Consider the following 24794-nt stretch of genomic DNA (forward strand, 5'->3'; position numbering starts at 1 on the left):
TGGTCGGCAGAGAAGCGGACGGCAGGTTGCGGATCATGTGGCTCCTGCTTCCTGTGTCTCTAATCCAGCCGCCAGAGGGAATATAGTGGTATGACTCCCCTATCTATGGCTCCATGGGTGTTCCTTTTTGGTCTCACCATATCCTGTGTCCTTATGCGGGAAGCGGGAGCTGAGACCCCGCATAACACCCTGCGTGACACCATGGGACTATGTAAATCCCTGGGGTTAGAGACTGGGAAGGATGAAGCCTAACTCCCCCACTCCCACAGTAGATTAGCAGCTAGGGGTCTACAGCAAAGTTATATAAAATAATTGATAAGTGACAGTTCTTGAACATCTGAGTTTATGGACTGAGATTCATACCCTTGCTAAAAAGAAAACCACAGGTCGAAAATGGCGTCACTTGTACTAAAAGCTACATACTAAACCTAGATTTGATACCTGCTCTAATTGCAGTTTCAGCCTCTCCCAGAAAAGTAATCTTAATCAACCAGTCTGGAATTTTCTGGTCAAGCACCAGTAAAGTCATGTGTCACATAGGTCCTCTCCATCCCCCATAGGAGAAAGAAGAGGCAATTGGCATGATTAAAAACCCTTGCCATTCCCGTTTTACCAACAGAATATAGCCTCGTCTAAAAATAATCCTTTTTTGTTTTTCTTTTGTTAATAGTTCCTTTATCCCATCCTTCTGCCTATAAAATCCTTCCATTTTACATTTAGCACCCTTCTAGGTGCTAGATGGGATGCTGCCCAGATTCATGAATCACTTAATAAAGCCCAATTAGGTCTTCAAATTTACTCAGTTGAATTTTGTTTTTTAACACCTCCATGAAATTTTGCAATTTGCTGAATGAAGGTGCTGAGGAAGGCAGTGACCTTGTTCATTTCAGCTTTTTCTAAAAACTTTGCCATCCAACTCCCAAACCCAAAGCAATACCCCAGATCCCAGCCCCGTCCTGCCCACATACTCACGGCAAAAAGCAAACAAAAGCCCAAACCAGGTCAATTTACTACAAGCCTTTTCAAAACGGGTAGTTGACACTGGCTGGTGCTATGCAATGACCCAGGATAGATAGGCATTGCGTGTATTCCTGGCATATCCATTTTGCTCAAAGATTTGGGAAAACATTTTTAAATTAAAAGAAACTAGGTCATATTATGGAGTAGAATACCAAGTTCACATTACATAGAATATGAAATTTTAGACTTCAGAGAAACTTCTTTCTTGCAGGGAAGGGGGCCTCCCTGTTTTAGAACCCCATCTCGGTCTCCCACTGGACTTTCAGAAGGACACTTTTGCAGAAACGTTTGAGCAGTGCTGGCTCTGCGCCAGGCCTGGCTCTGGGCCTCTCCCCTGGCTTGGGCTGCGGCTCCCTAGGGGTATCGCCTTCCTGTTAATATCTTTTCACGTTTCTAAACTCACAGCTTGTCAGCGCCCGAGCAACCTGAGAGCTAACGCCAGGTTTCAGCTCACTCGTTCCAAAACCGTAAATGCAGAATCAGCAATTTTGAAGGACTTGCCTGGGGGGGGGCATCCAGGTTTCCCAGGCCAGTAATCCTTCCAGAATCCGTGGCCGCTTCCATCCTTTAATCCTGCAGAAATTCAGTGCCTGACTGCACGTGCAATGAACCTTACCCACCACCCACCCATCCTGGGCCCATTCCTCACCCTGCAGTTCCAACCTTGGGAGCTCGGCCTCTCCACTGCAGTATCTGGCACCGAGGGGGTGCTTAGAAAAGTTTGATGAATTAATGACTGCTGGTTCTGAAACAAATGCATCACACCCTAGTCCAGGCGAAAGATGAAGGAAAGGTGGTTGGATGGAAAGAGCGGGCGCAATTTGCTCTGTGTCTCCCCCTGCAGCCAAGAGAGAGCGGTTTAGGGTCAGGGTTGCAGGACTTGAACAGGCCAGATGGAGGGCGCAGGAGCACCAACGCAGGTTGCCAGGGGCAGCCTCTTTCCTCCGCCCACGATCTTAGTGCCGGGGCGCAGACGAGCCGGCTGGCTGGTGCAATCTCCAGCGCGCCTTGCATTGATCAAAAGGAAAAAAAAAACAGGGTTGAAATCGTAAACTGGGGGAGGAGCAACGGCTCCCAGCCTCGGCTGGTAAGCGCGACCAATGGAAATGCGAGCCCCATTGCGCGAACCAATCAACGCAGGACCTGCGACAGCGCGGCCAATGGGGACGGCAGTTCAGCGCTGGAAGTGGGCAGAGAGTCCGCACCGGGGACAGACTCGCGCTGCCCACGCGTAGGTCCTTTCGGGCAGGCTAGCGGTCTGCGCCCTCGCACCATGGACGTCCCGAGGCAGGTGGTCAACTTCGGACCGGGGCCCGCCAAGCTGCCGCTCTCGGTAAGTCCCAGCGAGCGCGCGCCAAGAGTGCGCTTCCGGCGGGAGCACAAAAGCGGATGGTTGTGCATTTCTGCAAGGGTAGCTGTGCATCTTGAGCGGTGGTTGTGCATCTCTGCGCGGTGCGCTGGGATCCCCACTGCCCGCCGCGAGCCTCCCGAACGTTCTGCACCAGAAGCAGGTGGGCTTCTGGAAGAAGGCACTTGGGGAAGGAAGCTCGGTGAGGCATGCCTGTGCAGCTGCTCCGAGGCGTGCACGACTTTGCCCGCCCCGGCGTGCTGGCCCGAGGGTGCACCGCACCTGTAGACTCCAGCAGACTCCTCTCTCAGTCCCGGGCGCGGGCGCCGCGAAAAGATAAAAAACTCTCATTCTGCGTTGGCCTCCCGGAGTAGTGGCGCGAGCCAGGCATTGTTGAGGGGATGCATGAATGGACACGGTTGAATGAATGGGGATCGCGTTAGCTGGAGGGAATTGCAAACTGGAGGCCCACGTTTTCCTCCCCTCCCCCCACCCACGTAAACAGCGTTTGGTTTAGCCAGCAGTTGGGAACCTTGCAGTCTTCTATTCCACAGAATCTACTCTTCCGTAAAACCTTTTTTTCCACTGCGTTTCACGCGTAATTTTTTTTGTTTTTTCAAACGGCTGGTCTCCCAAAGGCATTTGTGTATTCATACTCTGGTAGGCATTGGGCTGCTAGCCCAGTTCCTTCACTTTGTTCTGTAGCAAATGAATGATTGAATTCTCTCCAGGCCACAACCAGACCTTTCAAGTGCAAGGGGCCACTCATCCCCTGCCTTCCAAACTTCCAGTCAGATTTCAGCTTTCTCCCATCCCCCACACCCCGCCCACACCCCAACTGTGAAGCATGTCACTGATGTGCTTGAACGCTCTGAGAAGCTGCCGGCGGTTGCTGTTAGATTTTTATTTTTCTAACCAGGATGACTGATAATATGTTGTAGCAACATGGGCACATCCAAGTACTTTACAATCATCTATTGTTGAACAGACTAGAAATCTCCCTTGGACAGAGCCCTCTCTGTATTATGGCAAGAACAGAGAATCTTACAATTTTAGAGGGAAAAGGGTATTTTGCTTTTCTAGGAGCAGCGTTCACAGTAGCTGGGAGAACAGGCCTTTTTTTTTAAAACTAAATTTATTTGGGTGACATTGGTTAGTAAAATTACATAGGTTTCAAGTATGCTTTTCTATAATACATCATCTATATATCATGTTGTGTGCTCACCACCCAGAGTCAGTACCTAGACCAAACATACGGAAAATCGAGGTATCTGTCTAATTTGGGCCTGATTGATTTTTTGGTAGTTCCCCAACCCAAAACTTTATACATTTTGTCCTTTTGCTTTAAGACAGTGGCAGATGAGATTGTGGAGGGGACATTTGCTAGGTTTTTCCCCAGACGTTTTTATCTTGAAAAGTTGTCAGAAAAATTGTATCTATGGTCATTTTCTTTTAAATACAAGTAAATGTTTATATCGAAGTAAATTCATGCCTTTGGAAAAAACTATCCTAGCAGCAAGCACATTTGGTTATTTCAAATTCAACTTGTGTGTAAATTGCACCTTCTGAGCTCCAGGAAAATGGTGGGAGGAAGGCGATTGGCTGTGAGCTGGCTGTGGGCGGGGATAAACTTCTGGACCTCAACTGGCCTGTGGGTAAGACAGTCCCTCCTCCCCAAGTTTGTAGGTCTGGAGGGAGAGCTGTGCACAGAATATTCAAATCACCTATTTTCTTTTATTTTTTTCTAGGTATTGTTAGAGATCCAAAAAGAATTATTAGACTACAAAGGCATTGGGATTAGTGTTCTTGGTAAGATTTGATTTTTGATTCTGTGAATGTCCAACTTTCAAAGGGAACTAATTTAAATGCATCAAGCCTGGACTTTTTACAGTCTTCTTATAGGCCCTCGTAGATGTATTTTTAAATTTTGAAAACTTCAGTTGCATGTTTAGTGGAAGCAATCTTGAAATAGACCTAACAAATGCATATGAGGGGTTCATACATCTCAGTTTAGCATTTCATAATTGGTTTTGCTATTCATAGGATCTGAGATCAGAATAGTCTTACTGTGTACATTTACATACCAGTGTCCCAAACATTTATAAAATTGCTTCACATTCATTTTAGTTTTTACTGCACTTAAAAATGAACTTACTAAAAGTTTAAAAGTATACAAGTTTTTATGAAGATCTTGCCCATTAATAATTAAGTTTATTTTCGTTATATTTGGGCAAGAGGACTGTTGAGTTCTAAAATTTACTTTCTTTTATTTAATTTTCTTTTTTTTCTTTTGGTAGTCCCAAAGGTTGCATAGTATTAAGAAACCATATGGTTGACTGTATGCTCTTTGCTAGTAAATATTGTTCCTGTGGGTTTGGGACATGTATTTAGGTTTCTGTGAACTGTGAGTGCAGTGTAAACTTTTATATTGTTGTCCCAAAGGGCAACCATTATAAAGACTCAATTTTGTGAGAAAGATGGTGAAAAATCACAGACACTGAAACTGTGCCACTTGAAAAAATCATTCTGTGGTTACTGTAAGGCTATAATTATAATGCTTGCAAATTGAAAATCAAATCAATTTGGATTTTCCCCAAAATGAGTGTTGGCCCACAATTTGAATACAAAATAACTGAAATTTCCACCTGTTGTTTACTTGCAAATTTTGTCTTTACTTTTGAAGTTGTTTGTATTCATTTGGTTTTGAACTGGAATTTTTTTGTTGTTTATCTTTCCTTCCACAGAAATGAGCCACAGGTCATCAGATTTTGCTAAGATTCTTAACAACACAGAGAATCTTGTGCGGGAATTGCTGTAAGTTTAAAATTTTAAAGCTCAAACTGCATTACTTTTGTTTGATAATAAGTATCCCTGGGTGTTTTATATTATTTTCTATACTCTGCTATTTAGAATATTCTGTAATTAAAAATAATCTTACTAAGGTCCTCCCAAATTCAGTAAATTAGTACAGAATGCTTTTTATTTGTTCCCTCTTCTGCATTTGTGTATTTTAATTTTATGTGGTATTTCCAGAATTATATCCAAAGTCATTATATCCAGGAAAGATTTTTCATAACTGTGGGAGTTCAGCTGGCATAAAAGGGATTTAAATAACAAAGAAAGGGTCATAGTTGTCAGCATAATTAACTATAATCTAGTTCACTGGTTCTGGAAGTATGGGTCTCATACTACCTGTCAGAATTACCTGGTTGGGGGGAAGTATTAAAAAATTCAAGCGCTGAGCCTCACCCTGACCTGCTGAGTCAGAACCTGTAGAAACTATGTTTTTAACAGGCTCCTTCATTCATTTTAATAGTTCTGAACTCCAGGAACTGCTGCTCAAATCAACTTCTAGGTTATCTGCACTGCTCTTCTTATCCAGAGGAAATGTTATTCTTAAATAGATTGTTGTTTAAAGCAGAGATTTTATAGTATTTTCACATATACATACTTGTATGTTATGTGGAAAAAAAAACAACAACCACTCCAAATACTAGTGCACGTTCATGGTAGAATGTTTAGGAAAAACAAACTCACAAATTAAACTGGAATTATGTATAACCCCACTGCTCAGGGGCAATCATTGTTAATGTTTTAGGGTCCATCCTTGCATTCTTTCATCAGTAATTGGAATTGCACCAACTATTTCCTTACATTCCTTTTAAATTGCCTTGATGAACGCTTCGGATGGGGTGGGCAAGGTGCCATTTTTGTGAGGAACAGTAGCAGCCCATTGCAATGTGAGTATTCAGAAACGGCGATCATCTGTTTGGCTTGGGCTGATGGGTCACATGTCGTGTTCACAGAACAATCCTGTCCTCCATGGGGGGGCAGGGGGTATTTGGATCCTTGGCCCACAAGGCTGTGAGCATCTTCAGATTGGACTCCCAGTTCAACTTACGGGCCTATCCTTTGTCTCCTAACCAACTTCCTACCTTGTATCCCTGTACCTAGACCTCTGTCCAGTGTCCTTCCATCCAGTTCTTGGCATTGTTCACTGCCCTGCATCTGTATGACATAATCCTGCCGTCTTGCCTGCATGCTTTGCTATCCTACTGAGCACGTATATAGGCAGGCATGGCCAGAACCAGATGTTTGTACACCACCTGTTTCCCAGGACCATCTCACGTTGCCCTGCCCTTTGGTACTTATGCCTCTGTGCTGGAGCTCTGTCCCCCGGTCACCTGCCTCTGTCTGCCTGTTCCCAAGCTCTGGCCTTGCTCAAAGTCTTGGATCCACGTTCCCTAGCCTAGCTCTCTGCAGCTGGCCTTCTCCAACTGCCTGTCATCCTTCTAGCCATCATGTTAATTTTCCATGCTGGAGTCAGAAAATTTCATTCTTATTCTCAATGTGTATTGGGTGCCTCGTTATGTGATTAGACCTAAAACATGATCAAAGATCCTTCTCCAGTGTCCACTTGTTTCTTAGCCTAGACCAGCACGTGGATACTTGTAGGACTTGGTTGCAAGGGACAGAAGAGAAGCCCAGCTCATGGCTTAATCAAAGAAAGGAATGTATTACCTTGCATAATGGAAAAGTGCAGGAGTGATTTAAGAGCTCAAATGATGTCAGGAAGGTGTTTTTCTCCATCTCCTGGCTCTGCTTTCTTATGTGGTAGCACATCAGATGGTCACCGTTGGTTGCAGGATTAGTTCCTACATGTTCATTCTTTCCCTCTATAGAAACAGATCCTCTTTCCCAAAAGTTTGATCAAAGGTCTCAGAACCAAACCCCATTGGCCAGCTTGGGTCATGCCCTGAAGCTGGAGTTGGCTACCCTTGAACCGTGGGACTGAGAGTGGCAGTGAGATGATACCCTAAAGGAGCAGCAGGGTGTCACCAGCTTCTGTCCAAACAGTAACCACAGGCTTTCACCACAGGGCCAATAAATGGTTGTCCAAGTTGTGAATAGATAAACCCTATGAGTCTGTTTACTGTCTCCTGTGCTTCTGCCCAGAGCCGTTCCAGACAACTACAAGGTGATTTTTGTGCAAGGAGGTGGGTCTGGCCAGTTCAGTGCCGTGCCCTTAAATCTGATTGGCCTGAAAGCAGGAAGGTGTGCCGACTATGTGGTGACAGGAGCTTGGTCAGCTAAAGCAGCAGAAGAAGCCAAGAAGTTTGGGACTGTGAATATTGTCCACCCTAAACTTGGGAGTTACACGAGTAAGTGCTGGGAGCTGAACTGAACAGTGAAATGCTGACTGGGGGGGTCCTCCCTCAGGTTTACCCTTGCTTGGAGGAGAAATCTGCAGTTGTTATTAATTCTTTCCTCTCCTTGTCAGCAGTTACTTTGATACCATTTCGATTGGATGGCTGTACTAGTTAAGACTACTAACTGGCTGATACAGAACGAGTATTCAGTAAACTCACTTAGCTGCAAAGCCTGGGGCCGGTTTGGCTTTAGGTATGGCTGGATCCAGGGCTCCAACACTATGTCCAGGTCTTGGTAATTCACTGTCTCTGGAGGTCCCACAGCCAAGAAAGCTGTTCTTTCATTTTTAGAAGATGGCTATATCCACTTCTGACCTAATATTTTCCCAAGTTTCAGTGCCTTTGCTCAAACATTCTAATAACAGTCTCATGTCTTCTGTGCCACATTCCAAATCAGTCACGTGACACTGTGCCTCAGTCACATATTACTTTGGGGCTGTGGGTGGAATTGGCTTCACTGGAACCACATGGGCTGAAAATGGGAAGGTTGAAGCCCCACGAGGAAACCAGTGGACCATCAATGGACACAGGATGCCAAGAAAAAACCCCCTAGTATCCACCCTGCCATTCTTGGAGGTTTAGCAGTCAGCAGGGTGGGATTAATCATCCTTTTAGGATGGTGATGCTGATTATAATGCAAGATGAATAGGGTGCTTTCATTTCTGAATGCTTTGGAATCGGTCTTTCACTGCCAGGGGAGGGGTATTATTCCTGGTCGACTCCCATCTACGTAAGGGAAGAGGGGAATGCAAATGCTTCATCTCCACCTTGTCTTCTGTGATAGAAATTCTGGACCCAAGCACCTGGACCCTCAGCCCGGATGCCTCCTATGTGTATTACTGCGCCAACGAGACTGTGCACGGCGTGGAGTTTGACTTTATCCCTGATGTCGGGGGAGCAGTACTGGTTTGTGATATGTCCTCAAACTTCCTATCCAAGCCAGTGGACGTTTCCAAGGTAGCGTCTAAAAGAGGCTGGGTGAGAGCATCCCAGCCTCTTGGTTTCTTGAAGGGCATTTTACTGTATACTAGAACAGGAGAGGCTGGCAGTATTGGTTGTCAGAATGTTAGTCTTGACGTTCCCAGCCCTGAGTTGATGATTGCCTGATAGGGTCACACTTGAGTCCTTGGGAAATTTATCTGCCTTTGAGACTGGCTCTTAGCAGACTTTTTGGTCAATGCATTGGGAGTGGCTTGCTGTCTTCAAGGGAAGATGCAGATTATTCAAGCTCAGGGGGCCCTTGAAGGAACCCCATCTTGCCTTGTACGCACCTCATCTCCAAGAGCGTTGACAGGACACACTGACCTAGGTGCATGCAACAAGGGGATGTTAATATTTGTAAGTAATTTAAAACAAAGTAAATGGTAGTCTGCCTTTTAAAAAATTATAGTAAAATATGCTTAACGTAAAATTGACCATTTTAACCATTTTTAAGTGTACAGTTCAATGGCATTAAATACATTCACACAGTTGTGCAGTCATCACCACCATCCATCTCCAGAACTTTTGATCTTCCCAGACTGAAACTATACTCATGAAACACTGACTTCCCAGTCCTCACTCCCCCATGGGCTACCGTATGTCAGAACTTCATTTGTTTTCAAGGCTGTGTCATCTATTGTGTATACCACCTTTTGGTTATCGCCTAGTTTGTGGTATCAGTCACCACATACTGGCAATTCGAAGCGTCAACTACAAAAATACTCCTGCCAGACCAGGTGGTGCCCATTCTTCACACATGGGACGCTACTTGATTTTCCTAAAGTTTTCACGGGGAAGCATGGGGCGGGGTTCTCTATCTTACAAGACAAAGTTTCCTAAGTACTTTTAAATTTCTATTTTCTAAAATTTCTTCTCAGGCAGTTTGTTTTAATATTTCCTAGTATTCTTCTGATTGTTTCTTTATACAACTATAAATGGATTAAAAATTCTGTTTCTTTTGCTTACCAAGGACAGTTAGCCTCCCTATTTTAAAGACCAGCTTAGATGTAGAAAGGAAGTATGCAGAGTGAATATGAATATTCAGTGATGGCCTTGGACTAGTCCCTCACTGGGGAGAAGGACCAGGCAGGTATGTAACCTGCAGGCCTCTGAATTCACAAATACTGATTAGCAGTCAGATGGAGATTCCTTTAGAGAAGGGAATGCACTCTGAATCAGAATAAAATAGTTACTTCCTCATAAAAATTGTGCTTTGGAAAGAGGTTGGGAAGTTGAAGTACATTTATGAAAAATGACCACGCACATCTAAAATGGCATTTTCTTGTTTTTAGTTCGGTGTGATTTTTGCTGGTGCACAGAAGAATGTTGGCTCTGCAGGGGTCACAGTGGTGATCATCCGCGATGACCTGCTAGGGTTCGCCCTCAAAGAGTGCCCCTCGATCCTGGAGTACAAAGTGCAGGCCGGAAACAGCTCGTTGTACAACACACCTCCCTGCTTCAGGTAACTCCAGGATGTGGCTTGTGGACCGATTGAGGGGGTCTCTTTCCCATCAGAGCAGAGGTGACTTTAAAATAGAGCATATTTCTATAAACCAGTGACCTGATAGCCTAGAATCAGAATTCTCTGTCTAGCTCGTGTCTCCCTTGTTACCCTCTGCAGTGTTGACCAGTCTTCCTTCTAGCCCTTTCCTGGGTGAGTGTGTATGTGTTTTTGTTTGATCTTGGTAGGCTTTCTGGTTCACCATTAACCCAAAAGCTCTCTGTAGGCGAAGTGCTATGGCTGTATCTCAAACAACCAGTGCACATTTGGAGAAGAATTTTTAAAGTCTGGGCCTCCCCCACTTTCTTCTCTTTCCCCACTGGGCTTGCAGGAAGCTGGCTGCAGGCTGCATGGCAGCAAACGTACTGGCTTGGAACAAACACCTTCCTGGTTTTTCACCCAATCTGCAGGGGTCCTGTTAACCTGGCCCCTTTTAGCCAAGTGAGAGGCTACATTGCAGCCCTTTCAGGGAGACTAAGGCTGTGGTGCCCATGGTCTTTTTTTTTCTTTTAAGATTTTTTTTTTTTAATTGGGGAAGGGGAACAGGACTTTATTGGGGAACAGTGTGTACTTCCAGGACTTTTTTCCAAGTCAGGTCGTCCTTTCAATCTTAGTTGTGGAGGGTGCCATTCAGCTTCAAGTGTTGTCCTTTCAGTCTTAGTTGTGGAGGGTGCAACTCAGCTCCAGTTCCAGTAGCCGTTGCTAGTTGCAGGGGGCGCAGCCCACCATCCCTTGTGGGAGTCGAACCGGCAACCTTGTGGTTGAGAGCCTGTGCTCCAACCAACTGAGCCAACCAGAAGCTCAGCGGCAGCTCAGCTCATGGTGCCATGTTCAATCTTAGTTACAGGGGGCGCTGCCCACTATCCCTTGTGGGACTCGAGGAATCGAACCGGCAACCTTGTGGTTGAGAGGACACGCTCCAACCATCTGAGCCATCCGGGAGGCAGCTCAGCTCAGGGTGCCGTGTTCAATCTTAGTTGCAGGGGGCAGAGCCCAGCATCCCTTGCGGGACTCAAGGAGTTGAACCGGCAACCTTGTGGTTGAGAGCCCACTGGCCCATGTGGGAATCGAACTGGCAGCCTTCGAAGTTAGGAGCATGGAGCTCTAACCGCCTGAGCCACTGGGCCGGCCCCCCATGGTCTTTTAACTCCCAGGCTCCAGTGGTTTGGGAAAATCTTTGTGACACCAAGAATTTAACAATTGCCTAAGAGATTTTTACTACTAACTAGCTGTGTGACCTTGGGCAAGTCACTTAAGAAGTAATAATAGTACCCTCCTCATTGCGTTGCCCTGAGGATTAAGAGTGTGTGTGTGAAAAAAACAAAAAAAACAAAACAAAACAAAACAAAACAAAAAAAAAAAAGAGTGTGTGTGTGTATTTAACGCACTCAGTGAGTGCCTGGCACTTGCTGTTTCATAAATGTTAGCTGCTATGTTATTGTTGTTTCTGTTGTTGTTAGTTCCCAGAGCCTTAGCAGGGGAGGGAAGAGCTAGAGTTGATGGATTTATGTTTCCAGGGCACATATGATGTAAATTGTAATACATTATATGTATGACCCATTAATCTCCCAAACACTCTAGGACGTAGGTACTCTTCCATTTTTGCAAGTGAGAATCCGAGGCCGTACTTCTAGGAAGTGGCATAGCTGGGACTTGAACCCAGGCAGCTTGGCCCCAGAACCTAGGTTTGTATACCCTGTACCATAGTGCCCTTCACAACCAAAATTATCAGCGTGGATTTGTTGGTGTTTAAAGGATACCATCTTAGGAGACTAGCTGGCTGTTGGAGTCCAGCTCTTCCACTCCTGGATTTTTCTGTGATGGGTGGAAGTTCACTTAACACGTTGCATATGGCGGGGTTTAAATCCCTCGTGAAGATTCTCGTGATCCGTACGCAATGTGTTAAAGGAGGGGGCTGGGGCTGGTGCAGGCAGCTGTTCCATCTGGGTCAGGACTTTGTTAGAGGTCTCCCCACTAGGGGCCGCCTATAGAAAATTTCTTCCACATGAGTTGCCATAGGAAAGGAAGAAGTTTTTTTCAAAGTTAGAATTCCGATGGAATCTCTGCTGGTTTTCCACATGGCTCACATGAAGCAGAGCATCTCATTTTGTGTCCCCCGCTTTCCTCAGGGAATGGGTGGTCTGGTGCTAACTCTTCTGGTCACCTGTAAACCCCACTCTATTTTACACTGGTTGAAAGTGTTTTGAAAATGCCTGTTAGGGATGGAGCAGTGGGGGGTGCTGAATCTATTGCTCACCTCTAGGATTCTAGGCAATGGAAAAATTGTGCTTACTGGCCAGCTGGGAACTGAAAACTGGAAGTGTTGAGTAGTAAGGGACAGTTGGGGACCCTGAAGTGCAGATCTCCAGAAGAAGGGGCTTAGGTGCCAGGTTGCATAGTGGCAGATGGTGGCTGTCTTACCTGATAGAAGGTAGGGCCAGGGCCTGGCTCTCAGTCAGGTGAGTCTGTCAGGGCCAGGCGGGGGCTACCACTGCACTGGGAAGGTGGAAGGAGACAAGAAGAAAACCATCTCTGAAATGTGGCCTAAAGGCTGGCATGTTCGGATTAGAGCACAGCCAGAGGAGCAGGGGGAGCTATCACACTTCTGGCACCTTCTCTAAGAGTTACCTTGAAACACATTTTCAAAAATGTAGTGAATATATTAATACACTGTTTGTTAATATTAGGGTAAAAATCAGCAGGAACAGTGAGAAAGTAGGCCAGTCTGTCTAATGGATGATGAAAGTGTCTGGAGTGAGGCCTGGAGACAGAGAAAGTTGTACAACAGTAACTTTCTTATAGGGTCACTTTCCAGCCTTGGGCCTCAGGCCTTGACCTGGCCTTAACCAGATGGGTTAGCTGGTCACCTGAATGGAGGGCGACAGGAAGAGGAGGGTTCAGGAACTCCCTCTCCAGAACTTTCCTGCCTGAGGAGGGGGCTGAGCCAGAGACAAGGGCCAAAAAAAGGGTAAAATTTCTTCCCCAGACAGATCAGAATAGTGATAATTGAGACCATCTGAGGGAGCGTTGTTAATATTTGATTAGTATCATGTAAATGTAGAAGATGAAAGAGACTGGGTTAAATGTACTCTGTCCCAAGACAACACCTGGAAGTTGGGTTGCTTTATTTTACCCTAGAGGAAGAGAACAGGAACAAAGTAAATGTATAATTGAGCAATTACCCTGAATCTATGACTTGAAAAAGGTCGAGTTCATTTGCGATCCTTAAATATTCAATAATAGAAAATTGTTGCTCACCCCAGTGAGAACAAGTTCCAAATAGAGACCTGCAGATTTGTGCTAAGCACCTTCCCCAATCCTTGAATGTAAGCTGATAAGGCGCTCAAAACACTCTGAAACTTTGTATTACATAGAAGCCCTTGAAAAGGTGCCAAGTTTGAAAACAAGCCTTTTTTTTTTTTCAATCCTTTAAAATCAGAGCCTAATAGCTGTAGGCCCTGGAAAGTTTCTTTGAGCTGTGCTGTATTACTAGCCTTCAGATACTTGCCTGTAGCCCTGAGCAATGAATTGGGGTGGAATGAAGGACCCTTGGCCATTCTGTTTAACCCTTCAATAGAATGTGTTAAGCCCAGGGAGTGGATAAACACAAAGATGCCTAGCTGTTTTTCTAACCTCATTAAACAGCTTTTACTTAATTGTTATTAACTAAACCCTTAGTGTAAAAGAGTAATAAACAAAATAACCCCACTAATCCACTTATCAGAATGGCTTAGCCTTGTCCACCATTAACGCCAGAAACTCACCTGCAGAGTTAGAATCTTCAGTTAACACCCAGAGAGAGTTTTGTGGGGACTTTCTGGTATGCTCCTCTAAGTCCTAGTTTATAGAGAGTATTTTGTATTTTAAAAAATTGTAAGAGTAAGATGTGCTCTTAGCAAAGGTTTCTGCAGTGAGCAGAGCCTGCTGGGGTAAGCACTGTTAATTGCTTTGCTGTGTATCCTAACAGACCCTTAACTGGGCATATGCAAATATACAGAGGCATGTATTTAATTATGCAAATGAACTTTCCCTTACGTGCTGTTTTTCTCCACCCAACAAAAGACTATGAACACTGCCATATCCACTTAAATGCCTGCTTTTTTTTCTTTTAAATTTTTGTGTAGTATTCCATAAAGTGGATGTACTGTGTGTTTGCAGGTGGCGTTTTAGAAGTGAAGGCATACATCAGTTAAAAGTTTTTCACTGATAGTAGGGAGAATTTAGACTAAATGGCAGAGCTGCATAAGCATTTTAGGCCCCTGTATTTTGAAGATTTTGGATTGTGTGAGAGTAGAAGCATGAGTTAATAATGAAATGGAAGCCCCAGTAAAGTCACTGGGGCCAACAGTCTTCCATTCCAGGCATGTCTTTTGGTCCCTAGGACAGCCCTTTGCCTCTTGGTGAGGCTTCATACATCTATCCGAGTGGTGCTGGCTCCAGACAATGTGTAAAATTGGCAGGCTTTGTGCTGACTGCCTGGTCAGATTTCATTAAGATTAGCCAGACAGCATGAGCAGCAAGCCTGGGATTGTGGACCCGGCCTGGGCCTTGCTGCAGCTTTGGATATGGTTTTTGAAGTAGCAACTTCGGAACCCTGGGATAACAGCTACAGGTAAAAGCAAAGCATGGCCTCTGTAAAGTACTGTCAGTGAACAGGCACGAGGGTGGCTTTGCTTGGATCTTGTGGCAGGGTGTGTTTCTGTGGTTTGTGGCGAGTGAGCCATTTGGGGTTAGATGGGAATTATAGAGTATCTTACAAAACAGAGGGGTTGGCAGGCAGTGTCATTTCTGGAACACACCCGTGTCTGTACATGCCCGTGTGTGCTGTAATGCCAATGTAGCAGCTGAAGTTGGCAGCTGTGTTTGTGAGGCTTGGTGCCAGCCTGGCTGCCCCACTAGCAGGTGAGATAGTGGTTGAGGGTCCTGGAGGCCCTAGTAAAACAGAAGCCTTTGTGACTAATGAGAAGAGCTTAGGCTTTGGAGTCAGTCTTGACTGGGGTTGGAATCCTGGCTTTATCAGTTTCCTCATCTAAAATGGGATAATGGTGCCTCTGACCTCAGGAGTATTGTGATCAACAAAAAGGAGAGCAACTAGCAGGATACCGGGCCCAAAGCAGACCTCAGTAATATCCATTGCCTTCTCTTATTTTTCTCCTTTGCCCCTTTGATTTTCTCAGTCTTTATCCAGAGAACTACAGCTGAGGCTGTATTTACAGTGTTTCCCCGAAAATGAGACCGGGTCTCATATGAATTTTTGCTCCAAAAGACGCATGAGGGCTTATGTTCAGGGGATGTCATCCTGGAAAATCATGCTAGGGCTTATTTTCCGGTTAGGTCTTATTTTCGGGCAAACACGGTACGTACTCAAGGGCTGTTTTCTGCTCTGCCCTCTTTTCCCTTTCTGCCACTAGCTGCTGTTTCTCATTCTTCCCAGGGCTGTCCGGGTAGCTGGGCTGGGGAAACTTCTGGAGAGGCTACTGCATGGCTCTGGGTTCTGGCTGCTCTCTGCCCAGTGCCCGCTGGGTAGCCCGGCGTTAGCTTTTTCTACCTTCAGTGGGTGGGTGGAAACTCCTGGGTCCTCTGCCACCGGTGAGACAGTGAATGAGCCAGTCAGTACCTTGGGCTTCCCTGGGATCAGCCGGTGGCTGTTACAGCATTTTAACGATGGGCTTTCAGAAGATCACTGGGGAAACCACCTATTGCTCTTCAACATGTATGTTTTCAGCTTAGTTTTGACCAATTACTAGTAAAGATACTACTGACTACCACTTGTGTGGCCCACCTGCCACATGCCAGGTCCTGCGTCAAGCACTTCATCTCGCCCGTCTCCTGCAGTCCCCACAAGAGCCCTGAGGTCTCACAGGTGACAGAGAATAGAATAGGTCTCACAGGTGAGCCAAGGGGATAGAAAGGGATAATCCCAAGCTGTAGGAAGGACGGAGGTGCAGCAGGGCCTCTTGGACACAAATTCCACTCCATCCGATCTGTTTTTGATCCTTGTTTCTCTCCTAGAATGTTGGCTTCATATTTTTCACATGAGCTGCTTCCATATGTACCCCGGGCTCTTACTGCCTATCTCACAGTTTCATCAACCCATGTGACTGCCTGTTCCCCTCACTCCCAATTCAGAGAATCCCAGGGAAGGCTCTTATTGGTCCAGTTAGGTTCCCTGCCCAACTGTGGGACCAGGAGAGCAAGGGACCCTGCTGGGTCTGCCTGTTGGGTGGGAAGGTAGAGTTGGGGAAATCTCAGTTCACCCCCAGGTCAGAACCCTTCTCCCACTGCTTGCTTCCTCTGTATGCCCCCTCAGAAGAAAAACACATGTACTTTCTGGGAGCTCTCAACCCCTAGAATTGGCGCCTATTCTTGCTTCATGATGTGCACTTGTCCTTGGTCTGCACATGGCCCCCTTCCATCTTGTCTGTGTCTAATGAAGTCTTTAACTCTGTTTTAGTACAACTTAACTGTTGGCTTGGATCTTTCCACTTTTGCAAAGCTGAACTAAGTGAATTTTTTGTTCAATCTTTATTTTAGCATCTACGTCATGGGCTTGGTTCTGGAGTGGATTAAGAACAACGGCGGTGCAGCAGCCATGGAGAAGCTTAGCTCCATCAAATCGCAAATGATTTATGATATTATTGATAATTCTCAAGGATTCTATGTGTAAGCTGATGAATTTTATCTCACATTTTGCCTTTTGTGAATTTAAAAATGTGTATATGTCCTGGTACTTTTGGCATGGGAAGTTCACTGCTTCCTTTATTACAGGATGAATGCCCCTGTAATTCCAGGCCTGCAGTCTGTGAATAGAATTGGCTGTGGTATGAGCTGACTGCTCGTTAAACATTCTTGTGACTAATTGATTCATGAATGTGTTGACCACTGGAGCAGCGCTTATGAGGGATACAGAAAACGTATGGACCTTGTATTAGTCTCCGAGGTCTGCTGGAACAAAGTACTATAAACAAACTGGTTGGCTTAAAATAACAGAAATTCATTCTCCCTGTTCTGAAGGGCAGAAGTTCGAATTAAGGTGTCAGCAAGGCTTTGCTCTCTCCAGACTCTAGGGGAGAGTCCATTCGTCTTTTCTTTCTTTTTTTTTTTTTTAAATTGGGGAAGGGGTACAGGAATTTATTGGGGAACAGTGTGTACTTCCAGGACTTTTTTCCAAGTCAAGTTGTTGTCCTTTCAGTCTTAGTTGTGGAGGGCGCAGCTCAGCTCCAGGTCCAGTTGCCATTGCTAGTTGCAGGGGGCGCAGCCCACTATCCCTTGTGGGAGTCGAACCAGCAACCTTGTGGTTGAGAGGATGCATTCCAACCAACTGAGCCATCCGGGAGGCAGCTCAGCTCAGCTCAAGGTGCCGTGTTCAATTTTAGTAGCGGGGGCAGAGCCCACCATCCCTTGCAGGACTCGAGGAATTGAACTGGCAACCTTGTGGTTGAGAGCCCACTGGCTCATGTGGGAATCGAACCGGCAGCCTTTGGAGTTAGAAGCATGGAGCTCTAACCGCCTGAGCCACCGGGCCGGCCGGGGAGAGTCCATTCTTGTCTCGTCCAGCTGCCAGTGGCTCCAGGCATTCCTTGGCTTGTTTCTGCCCCAATCTGCTTCCGCCTTCACATAGCATCTTTTTATCTTGTGTGTCTTCTGCCTCTTATAAGGAATGGGCCATTGAATTTAGAGCACAAAATGGGAGGACAGAAAGAATGGTGATGCCTCTGGAAAAAATCCAGGGAAATAGACAAAAAGGAAATGTAGAAGGAACATTGGGAATCCTGGGAATTCTTTTTCCCCAAGGTCCTTTTAACTCCAAACACTCAATTGGTCATTTCCCAGAAGGCAGACTGCCAAAGCCAACATGGCAGTTAAGTCTTCTTGTGGGGAATGTAATTATCTTCCCACCCCAAATTCCTCATTCACTTAGGAACAGCCTTGACCCAGAACTTGCACCCTCTTCAGAATAGACCTCTTTCTGGGAACTTCCATCCACCCCCTGGGCCACTGGCCCAGAAAATGTCATCCCAGTTCATGACATTCCTGTGGGATCTAGTCACTGAAGTAAAGAGCAGGCTTTCGTGCCTCCTCTCCTTACTGTTTGCAGTGGGATTGTCCCTGCACTACTTGTCCTGTACTCACTTGGGTTTTCAGCAAATTCTTCACTTTTCTTTCTGGCCCCAAAAGGGAGGTGAGACATTTTAAAAAGGAACACTGAGTACACTAGAATTAGAATTTGCCATTTACCACTACCTTTGCTTCTCGTTTTTGTTCTCTATTTCGGGCCCCCTGATTTGTAAAGGCAGCCCCTTTACTGAACACAGTTCTGGGTGGTTCACTGGGGGTTGCCCCAGTGTTGCCAGTGACCCTAGCAGGGAACTCGGAGATTAGATAGGACAACAGTAGAAGTCCCTGTGTTCATTCCATAGCCTAACCACCCACACGGCTCTGGTTGACCTCAAGATGAGCCCACATGAGCAGTATAGCATCTTGGGCTTAGAAGCCTTGCTTTGCCACTAGCATATGCATGTGACCTTGGACAAATGACCTAGCTGCTCAAACTCAGTTTCCTCATCTGTACAATTGCTGTAATAATGGCACAAACTTCTTTTGACTTTCATGAGGATTAAGTGAAAATGTATGTGAATACAGAATACATATACAAGGGTTAAGAACATGGGCTCTTGCACCGGTTTGTTGTCTAAGGCACTAGAAACAGTATTTGGCATATAGGGAGCATTCCTTAAGACTTAGCTCTAAATATTATTTGCGGTTATTAGGGACGTTCCACACTATGTCAGCACTTAGGACATTCCTGACACAGTGCTTAATGTATATTAGATATTAATTTTAATGTTATAAAGATGTCCGTGTATAGAGTCCATATCCAGACATGTTGTTACCTTTTTTACCACCTTCATGTGGGGTGGAAAGAGAGGGAAGAAAAAAAAAATCCAGGTTTCCATTTCTGTCATCCAAAATCTGGTTGTTCCTCATTGCTCAAGGATCCCACCCAGTTTCCAGGAGAGAATATCTGCAGGACCATCATAGCCCAGGCCCTACCCAGGCCAGGAACAGCAAATCTCCAGCCACATCAGAGAATCAGCCGGGGTGGGGTCCCCGCCACCTTTGCAGATTCAAATTCTCCTGCCAGAATGCCAGTCTTTCATCTCCAATCCTAACCACTCCCATGTGCCCTCCTCTGAAACCTTTCAACCTTCTCTCAGGCAGAATTCCTTGTTTGGCTCTGCTTCCACAGCCCTTAGCTGTCACAGCACTTGTCCCAAGGAATTTTAATTCCCTACCCAGCCATCTTGCTCGATTGGGAGCAGTTAATTCCCTTTAATCTTGTTTTTCCTCTTCTCACCCTCATACCAGCGACACTTTTGAGCACTATGTAAATATTTGTTGTGTGCAGATTTAATCTTTAATTTCTAGCTTTTATGACAGTATTGCTGTCATGATATCATCTACTTTCACAATAACATGTGTAAATGGAGGGGGGGGGATGAACTATAAATACAGATTCTTCATTCTTCCCCCGTTTAGTTTTTTTTTTCTTAAATTAGCTGTGCCTTTTGGTGCTCCATGTCTGTAACTGGACCATCACATTGGGGCAGCAGAATATCGAAAGATGGTATCCACTGAATTTTTAATTTAAATGTCAACCATGACACTTAGCACCTTGTAAAAAGGGGAGGGCCTGGAATTCAGGCTCAAAGCCTATTATGAGATATTTGGTTTCCCTTCCTGCCTTCTTGAGTCTCTTCTGCAGGTGGGTGTGCACTTGACTTCTTTTAACTTTAAGAGGAATTATGTATGTGCCCTCAGGGGAGAGCATAACTTTTAGTGGGGGCTTCCTCACACTGTTTTTATTTGCTGTTTAATTTTCATGAAACACACTCTGTAGAAGTGTAAGGCTAAGACAGGAAGTGCTTTGAGAAAACAGAGAAAGGGTTATTACATATTTTACTTTTCATTTAGTCCAGCATAGCATGTCAGTTCCTCTTCCATTTGTCTCATTTTGGAAGGTCTGCATAAGTCTTGTGCAAGGTGCTGGGAATAAAAAGATCAATTTATTGAATTTAACAGATACTTTTATCACATTTATTCTGTACTAGACGCTGTTCTAAATTGTATCAGTTGTCTTGTTTTGCATCAAAGAACACTCCAAGACAGTGACTTAAAAGGACAACAATTTTTTTTGCTCATGTTTCTCTGGGTCAGCAGGTTTAGCTGGGCTCAGCTGGGCGGTTTTGCTGCTCTCACCTGGGACCACTTATTCAACTGAAGTCATCTGGTAATTCGCCTGGAGCCAGTGGTCAAAAATGGCCTCACTCACATGTCTGGGAGTGATGCTGGCTTTTGGCTGGGCTTCAATTTCCATCAGGTTAGCCTCTTATTTCCATCAGGCTAGCTCGGGCTTACTTATGTGGCAGCAGCAATGTTTTTTTTTGTTTGTTTTTTTTTGTTCTTAAACTTTTATTTATTTACATGTGTTTTTCTAGGACGCATCAGCTCCAAGTCAAGTAGTTGTTTCAATCTAGTTGTGGAGGGCGCAGCTCACAGTGGCCCATATGGGGATGGAACCGGCAATCTTGTTTGTTAAGAGCACTGCACTCTAACCTACTGAGCTAACTGGCTGCCCCAGCAGCAGTGTTTTAAGAGGGCAGATGTAGAGGCTACATGGCCTTTGAGGCCTAGGCTTGGAATTTGCACAGCATCAGTTTAGTTGTCGTCTGTATCAAAGCACGTCACAGGGCCAGCCCAAATTCAAAAAGTGTGGCAAACTAGACCGCATCTGTGGCTGGGAGGGCTGCAGAGAGTTTGTGACCATTTAAAAATATACCACAAAAATTCTTTATAAATACACTTGATGTGATCCTCACATCAACCTTATGAAGTAAGTTCCATTATTCTTCCCACTGTTCAACAGATGAAAAAAGTGACGCAAAACAGGGAGGTTAGTAACGTACTCAGGGTCACACAGCTTGGGACAGTACAGTGTGATAAGTGCTTTGAAAGCTGCTGCTCATAATTTTAAAGTCTCAGCCGTTATTAGGACCAACATTTTTTCTCTGCAGCCTTGTAGAGAAAAGGTCACTCACATTGCTGTGTGGCTGCCATGTGTTGGAAGCTTCATATATGTTGTATCACTGAATTGTCATAACTAGTCTGAAATACAGGTATTATTATTCCCAATATTCAGATGAGAAAACTGAGGCTCATGGAAATTAAGTACAAGTCATATAATAAGAGAATGCTAAGAGAGGTCTCCCTAAGTAAATTATAAATGTCCTGGGGGCAGATCTCTTTTTAATCTCCTGTTTCCATCTAGAAAATGTTTAAAAAATTTTTTCTGTTGATTTGTTAATGGCAGTTACACATTTCAGAAAAGTGCTGAAATAATAAACATGTTTTTCAGATGTCCAGTGGAGCCCCAGAATAGAAGCAAGATGAATATCCCATTTCGCATTGGCAATGCCAAAGGAGACGATGCTTTAGAAAAAAGATTTCTCGATAAAGCTCTTGATCTCAATATGATCTCCTTGAAAGGGCATAGGTGAGTACACATCCACTCTAGAAGCTTGGCAGAGAATGGGTTTCGGTTTTTAAATGTAGAATGATGCAGATCTTGGTGCCTGCCTGGCTTGGAGTAGCAATTATGGTGCCTTGTTGGAAAGACTAGTTGTGACAGGGGTAGTCCTTCTTCCTGTTGCTTGTAGAGCCCTTAGCACGATTCCCAGGCTGAGAGCATGATGGAGCCACATCTTCCAGGAGCTTTTGTTGAAATTACCCTTGATAATCTCGTAAGTTGCTCTTAAAGCACAGGGGTTGCCATCGCATCTCTGGTGAGGCTGGTACAATCCCATTCAGTGTAAGAACAGATTATTGTTGCTCCAGCTGAACACAGAGCAGTTAATCCTGCATGGTCTGTGAAAATACATCCTCCACAGCAGAGGTGAGACACCTACCCTGCACTGGCTCCCTGCTCGTGACTCCCTGTGTATGGCAGGCTCATCGAACAGTTAATCTAGGTTAACTGTTCACATGATGGACCCTTCAGTGAATTAACGAGAATTTTCTAATAATTAGATGTTTGAAGCTCCTGGCTGGCCACCTGTGGGGGTGCCTGGAAAGAGGGTGGTTTTGATGCTAAATTAGATGATTTTGTTAACTGCAGCATCTTTGGTTGTTCTAGGTCTGTGGGAGGCATTCGCGCCTCTCTGTATAATGCCGTCACAATCGAGGATGTTCAGGAGCTGGCAACCTTCATGAAGAATTTTTTGGAGATGCATCAACTATGAACACATCCTCACCAACGTATACTTTGCCCTTGACCATGTACAAAATTTAAAGTAACTTAGCAATGGCTTCAAAAACTTAAACGTGATATTTTTCTCAGAGGAACATGCTTATTATAGATTTTTTTCCCCCTCAAATAACAGCAGAACATCCATAGCTCTGCAAAGCTGGGGGACTTATCAGACAACTTAATTTTGACTTGAACTGGAAGCATTTGAAATATCTTCCTTTAGCTTTTCTAACGATTCCAGCTTATGTTGTCTTTGCTGCTACTTTTTCTAGCTAGATCTCAATATTCCAACTTACCTGTGGGCTTAATTAAACAACATGCAGTTAATTGTTTTTGGAGACGCATACACACACAACATGGAGGGTGGGTGGGGTCCACTAGGTGCTGAATCTTAATCCTTTCCAAAATGACATCAGTGGGGTCTCCTGGGTTCCTCAGCTGTTAATTTAGATCGACATTGACCTGTAGTGAGTGTTTTATCAGTTCCAGGCTGAAGGGCAAACTAGAGACCTTACTTTATACTGTTACTCTCATCAAGAGATAAAAGTTACGTACTATGTGTTTATATAGCAAGGTCTGTTTTTAATACTGAATAGTTTATATCTCTGCATTTATATTTCTAATAATGCGGTTCTCAGTGGTATATGTAGAGACTTGGAGAATTTGTTAGAATCCTTGACCTTGTGTATTATAGCATCACATTTTCAACAGTTGTGTCTCTTCTCTCCCTGCTCCCTTTTTAAGCTGCTTCATACGATTTAGAAGTTCCATGATTTACTTTTATTTTCCTTTCAGTGAGTAAAAGAGAAGGTTGGTTGGTTGGTTCTTTATTTTTTAGTTATGTCATTAAACTAAAAATCTCTGTTAAACTCCCTTATCTATTGTTCATTTGACTGTTCTCATTATAGTGTTTGGTCAGAGTAATGCTGTGAGTTCTGGGATATCCTTGCTGAAGCGTCTTTTCCCTATTGTTTATCAGTTGACAGTATTTTATGTTGAATACATGATGGACATTAAAGTCCTAAAGCATCTAAACCTTTGTCAGTGAATTTTTTTATCTGCTTTTTAGACAGGTTGTTCTTTTTTAAACTTTATGGTGGGAAAATTGAGTCTAAAAATAGCATCTGAGAAGGGTAATTTAATTCAGTTCAGCCAAAGGTGCAAGACTTGAGTCCTGTAAATCATTTTTTTTTTTAAACGATTCCGTGCACCATGGTAGCTATCCATTGGCTTTTGGGATAGATATTATCAGCAACACAGTTCCTGGCGTCAAGTTTCATAAACTCTGTTGCACTCAGGCCAGAAACGTGCCTGTAGGATGGTTTTGCGCTATCGTCATGTTTCGTTGGATTGTGTACTGATTTCTCATCCCATCTATGTACCAGTTGGGTTATTTGGGTTCCCCTGGTGAAGGCTAAGCCCTCCAGTCTTAGTTTTCTCATCTATAGGAGAATTGAAATAACTCTCCACTTATCTCAAAAATGTGTAAGAATTTATAACGGTTCAATGCAGAATGTGAATAATAACCACAATAAATGTTTGAATAGCAAAAGCCAGCCAGTTCATGGAATCCAGCTAAGTGTTCACATGTAACAGAGTCAACCTCTTCTCCTTCATCCTTTCATGTGACCATTGCAAGTCTCTGTGGTTTGTACCATTCCCAAGCTCCTTGAATCTCCACTTCCATTACCATTGCTTTGGCCATCTCTGCTGGTCCAGCAGATTATTTCGCAGCCTCCTCTGACCCCACCCACCCATCCCAGCGCATCCAGTTACACTATTAATTCCCCCTGTGCTACCTAACAAATCCCGGGCTTCTTAGTCTGGCAAGCATAGCTTTGTAGCATCTGACCTAGCCTTTTATGTTTATGGTTCTTGTGTGGTGTGCATTACCCCATGCTACGACATGTAAGCCTGAAGGTCTTGCCCCCACTCAGCAAGGTCAACCTTCCTTCAAGATGCCAGCCAACTGCCTGACCCTGTTTGTGTCTCCTTCATTGGAACGATGCTCTCTTCCTTACTTCTTAAAAGGGTGACCCATCAATCCCATCACAGCACCTTCATTCTGTTCTTTTGTGTACTGAGGTGTTTGCTTGTCTGCCTTCCCCACTAGAGCACTGAGGAAGGAGCCATGTTTCCTCACCTCCATCACCTGGCATCCTGCCTTGCCCTGAGGAGGTGTTCAACAGTTGTCGGTTTAACGAACGAAAAGTTTCAGTCATGTCGTCTTCCAGAATTTTACAAACAGGCTAGAATAAGGGCAGAGGTATAATCTCACATGGATTTTTTTAATTTTCCAAAGCTTAGTATACGATATACTTATTCATTTTCTACTAAAATGGTCAGATATGACTGTTTAAATGAGAAAATTTAAAATCTTGAGGGCTCCCAAACATCCTTAAAAAAGTCTGTGAAAGATTTGAAAAT

At 44.5% G+C, this 24794-nt stretch overlaps 1 protein-coding gene across 1 annotated transcript; it reads left to right on the forward strand.

Moving 5' to 3' along the window:
- The first annotated feature begins 1977 nt into the window (after positions 1-1977).
- PSAT1 (phosphoserine aminotransferase 1) lies at positions 1978-23402 on the forward strand. Its single transcript, XM_019736707.2, has 9 exons — positions 1978-2353; positions 4117-4177; positions 5113-5182; positions 7325-7530; positions 8363-8535; positions 9852-10021; positions 16595-16723; positions 21477-21614; positions 22254-23402. Exons 1-9 carry the CDS (start codon positions 2294-2296, stop codon positions 22357-22359), a joined length of 1113 nt encoding a protein of 370 aa, XP_019592266.2. The 5' UTR covers positions 1978-2293; the 3' UTR covers positions 22360-23402.
- The last annotated feature ends 1392 nt before the right edge of the window (positions 23403-24794 follow it).

This window comes from Rhinolophus sinicus, linkage group LG04, assembly GCF_036562045.2.
Source record: "Rhinolophus sinicus isolate RSC01 linkage group LG04, ASM3656204v1, whole genome shotgun sequence".
In the NCBI taxonomy this organism is placed as follows: Eukaryota; Metazoa; Chordata; class Mammalia; order Chiroptera; family Rhinolophidae; genus Rhinolophus; species Rhinolophus sinicus.

Excerpts from the sequence above, each read along its gene's own strand:
- PSAT1 (XM_019736707.2), top strand. The coding sequence starts at position 2,294 with ATGGACGTCCCGAGGCAGGTGGTCAACTTCGGACCGGGGCCCGCCAAG. Across the intron at positions 7,531-8,362 it reads TAAACTTGGGAGTTACACGA|AAATTCTGGACCCAAGCACC; the intron begins GTAAGTGCTGGG and ends CTTCTGTGATAG. Across the intron at positions 16,724-21,476 it reads AATTCTCAAGGATTCTATGT|ATGTCCAGTGGAGCCCCAGA; the intron begins GTAAGCTGATGA and ends CATGTTTTTCAG.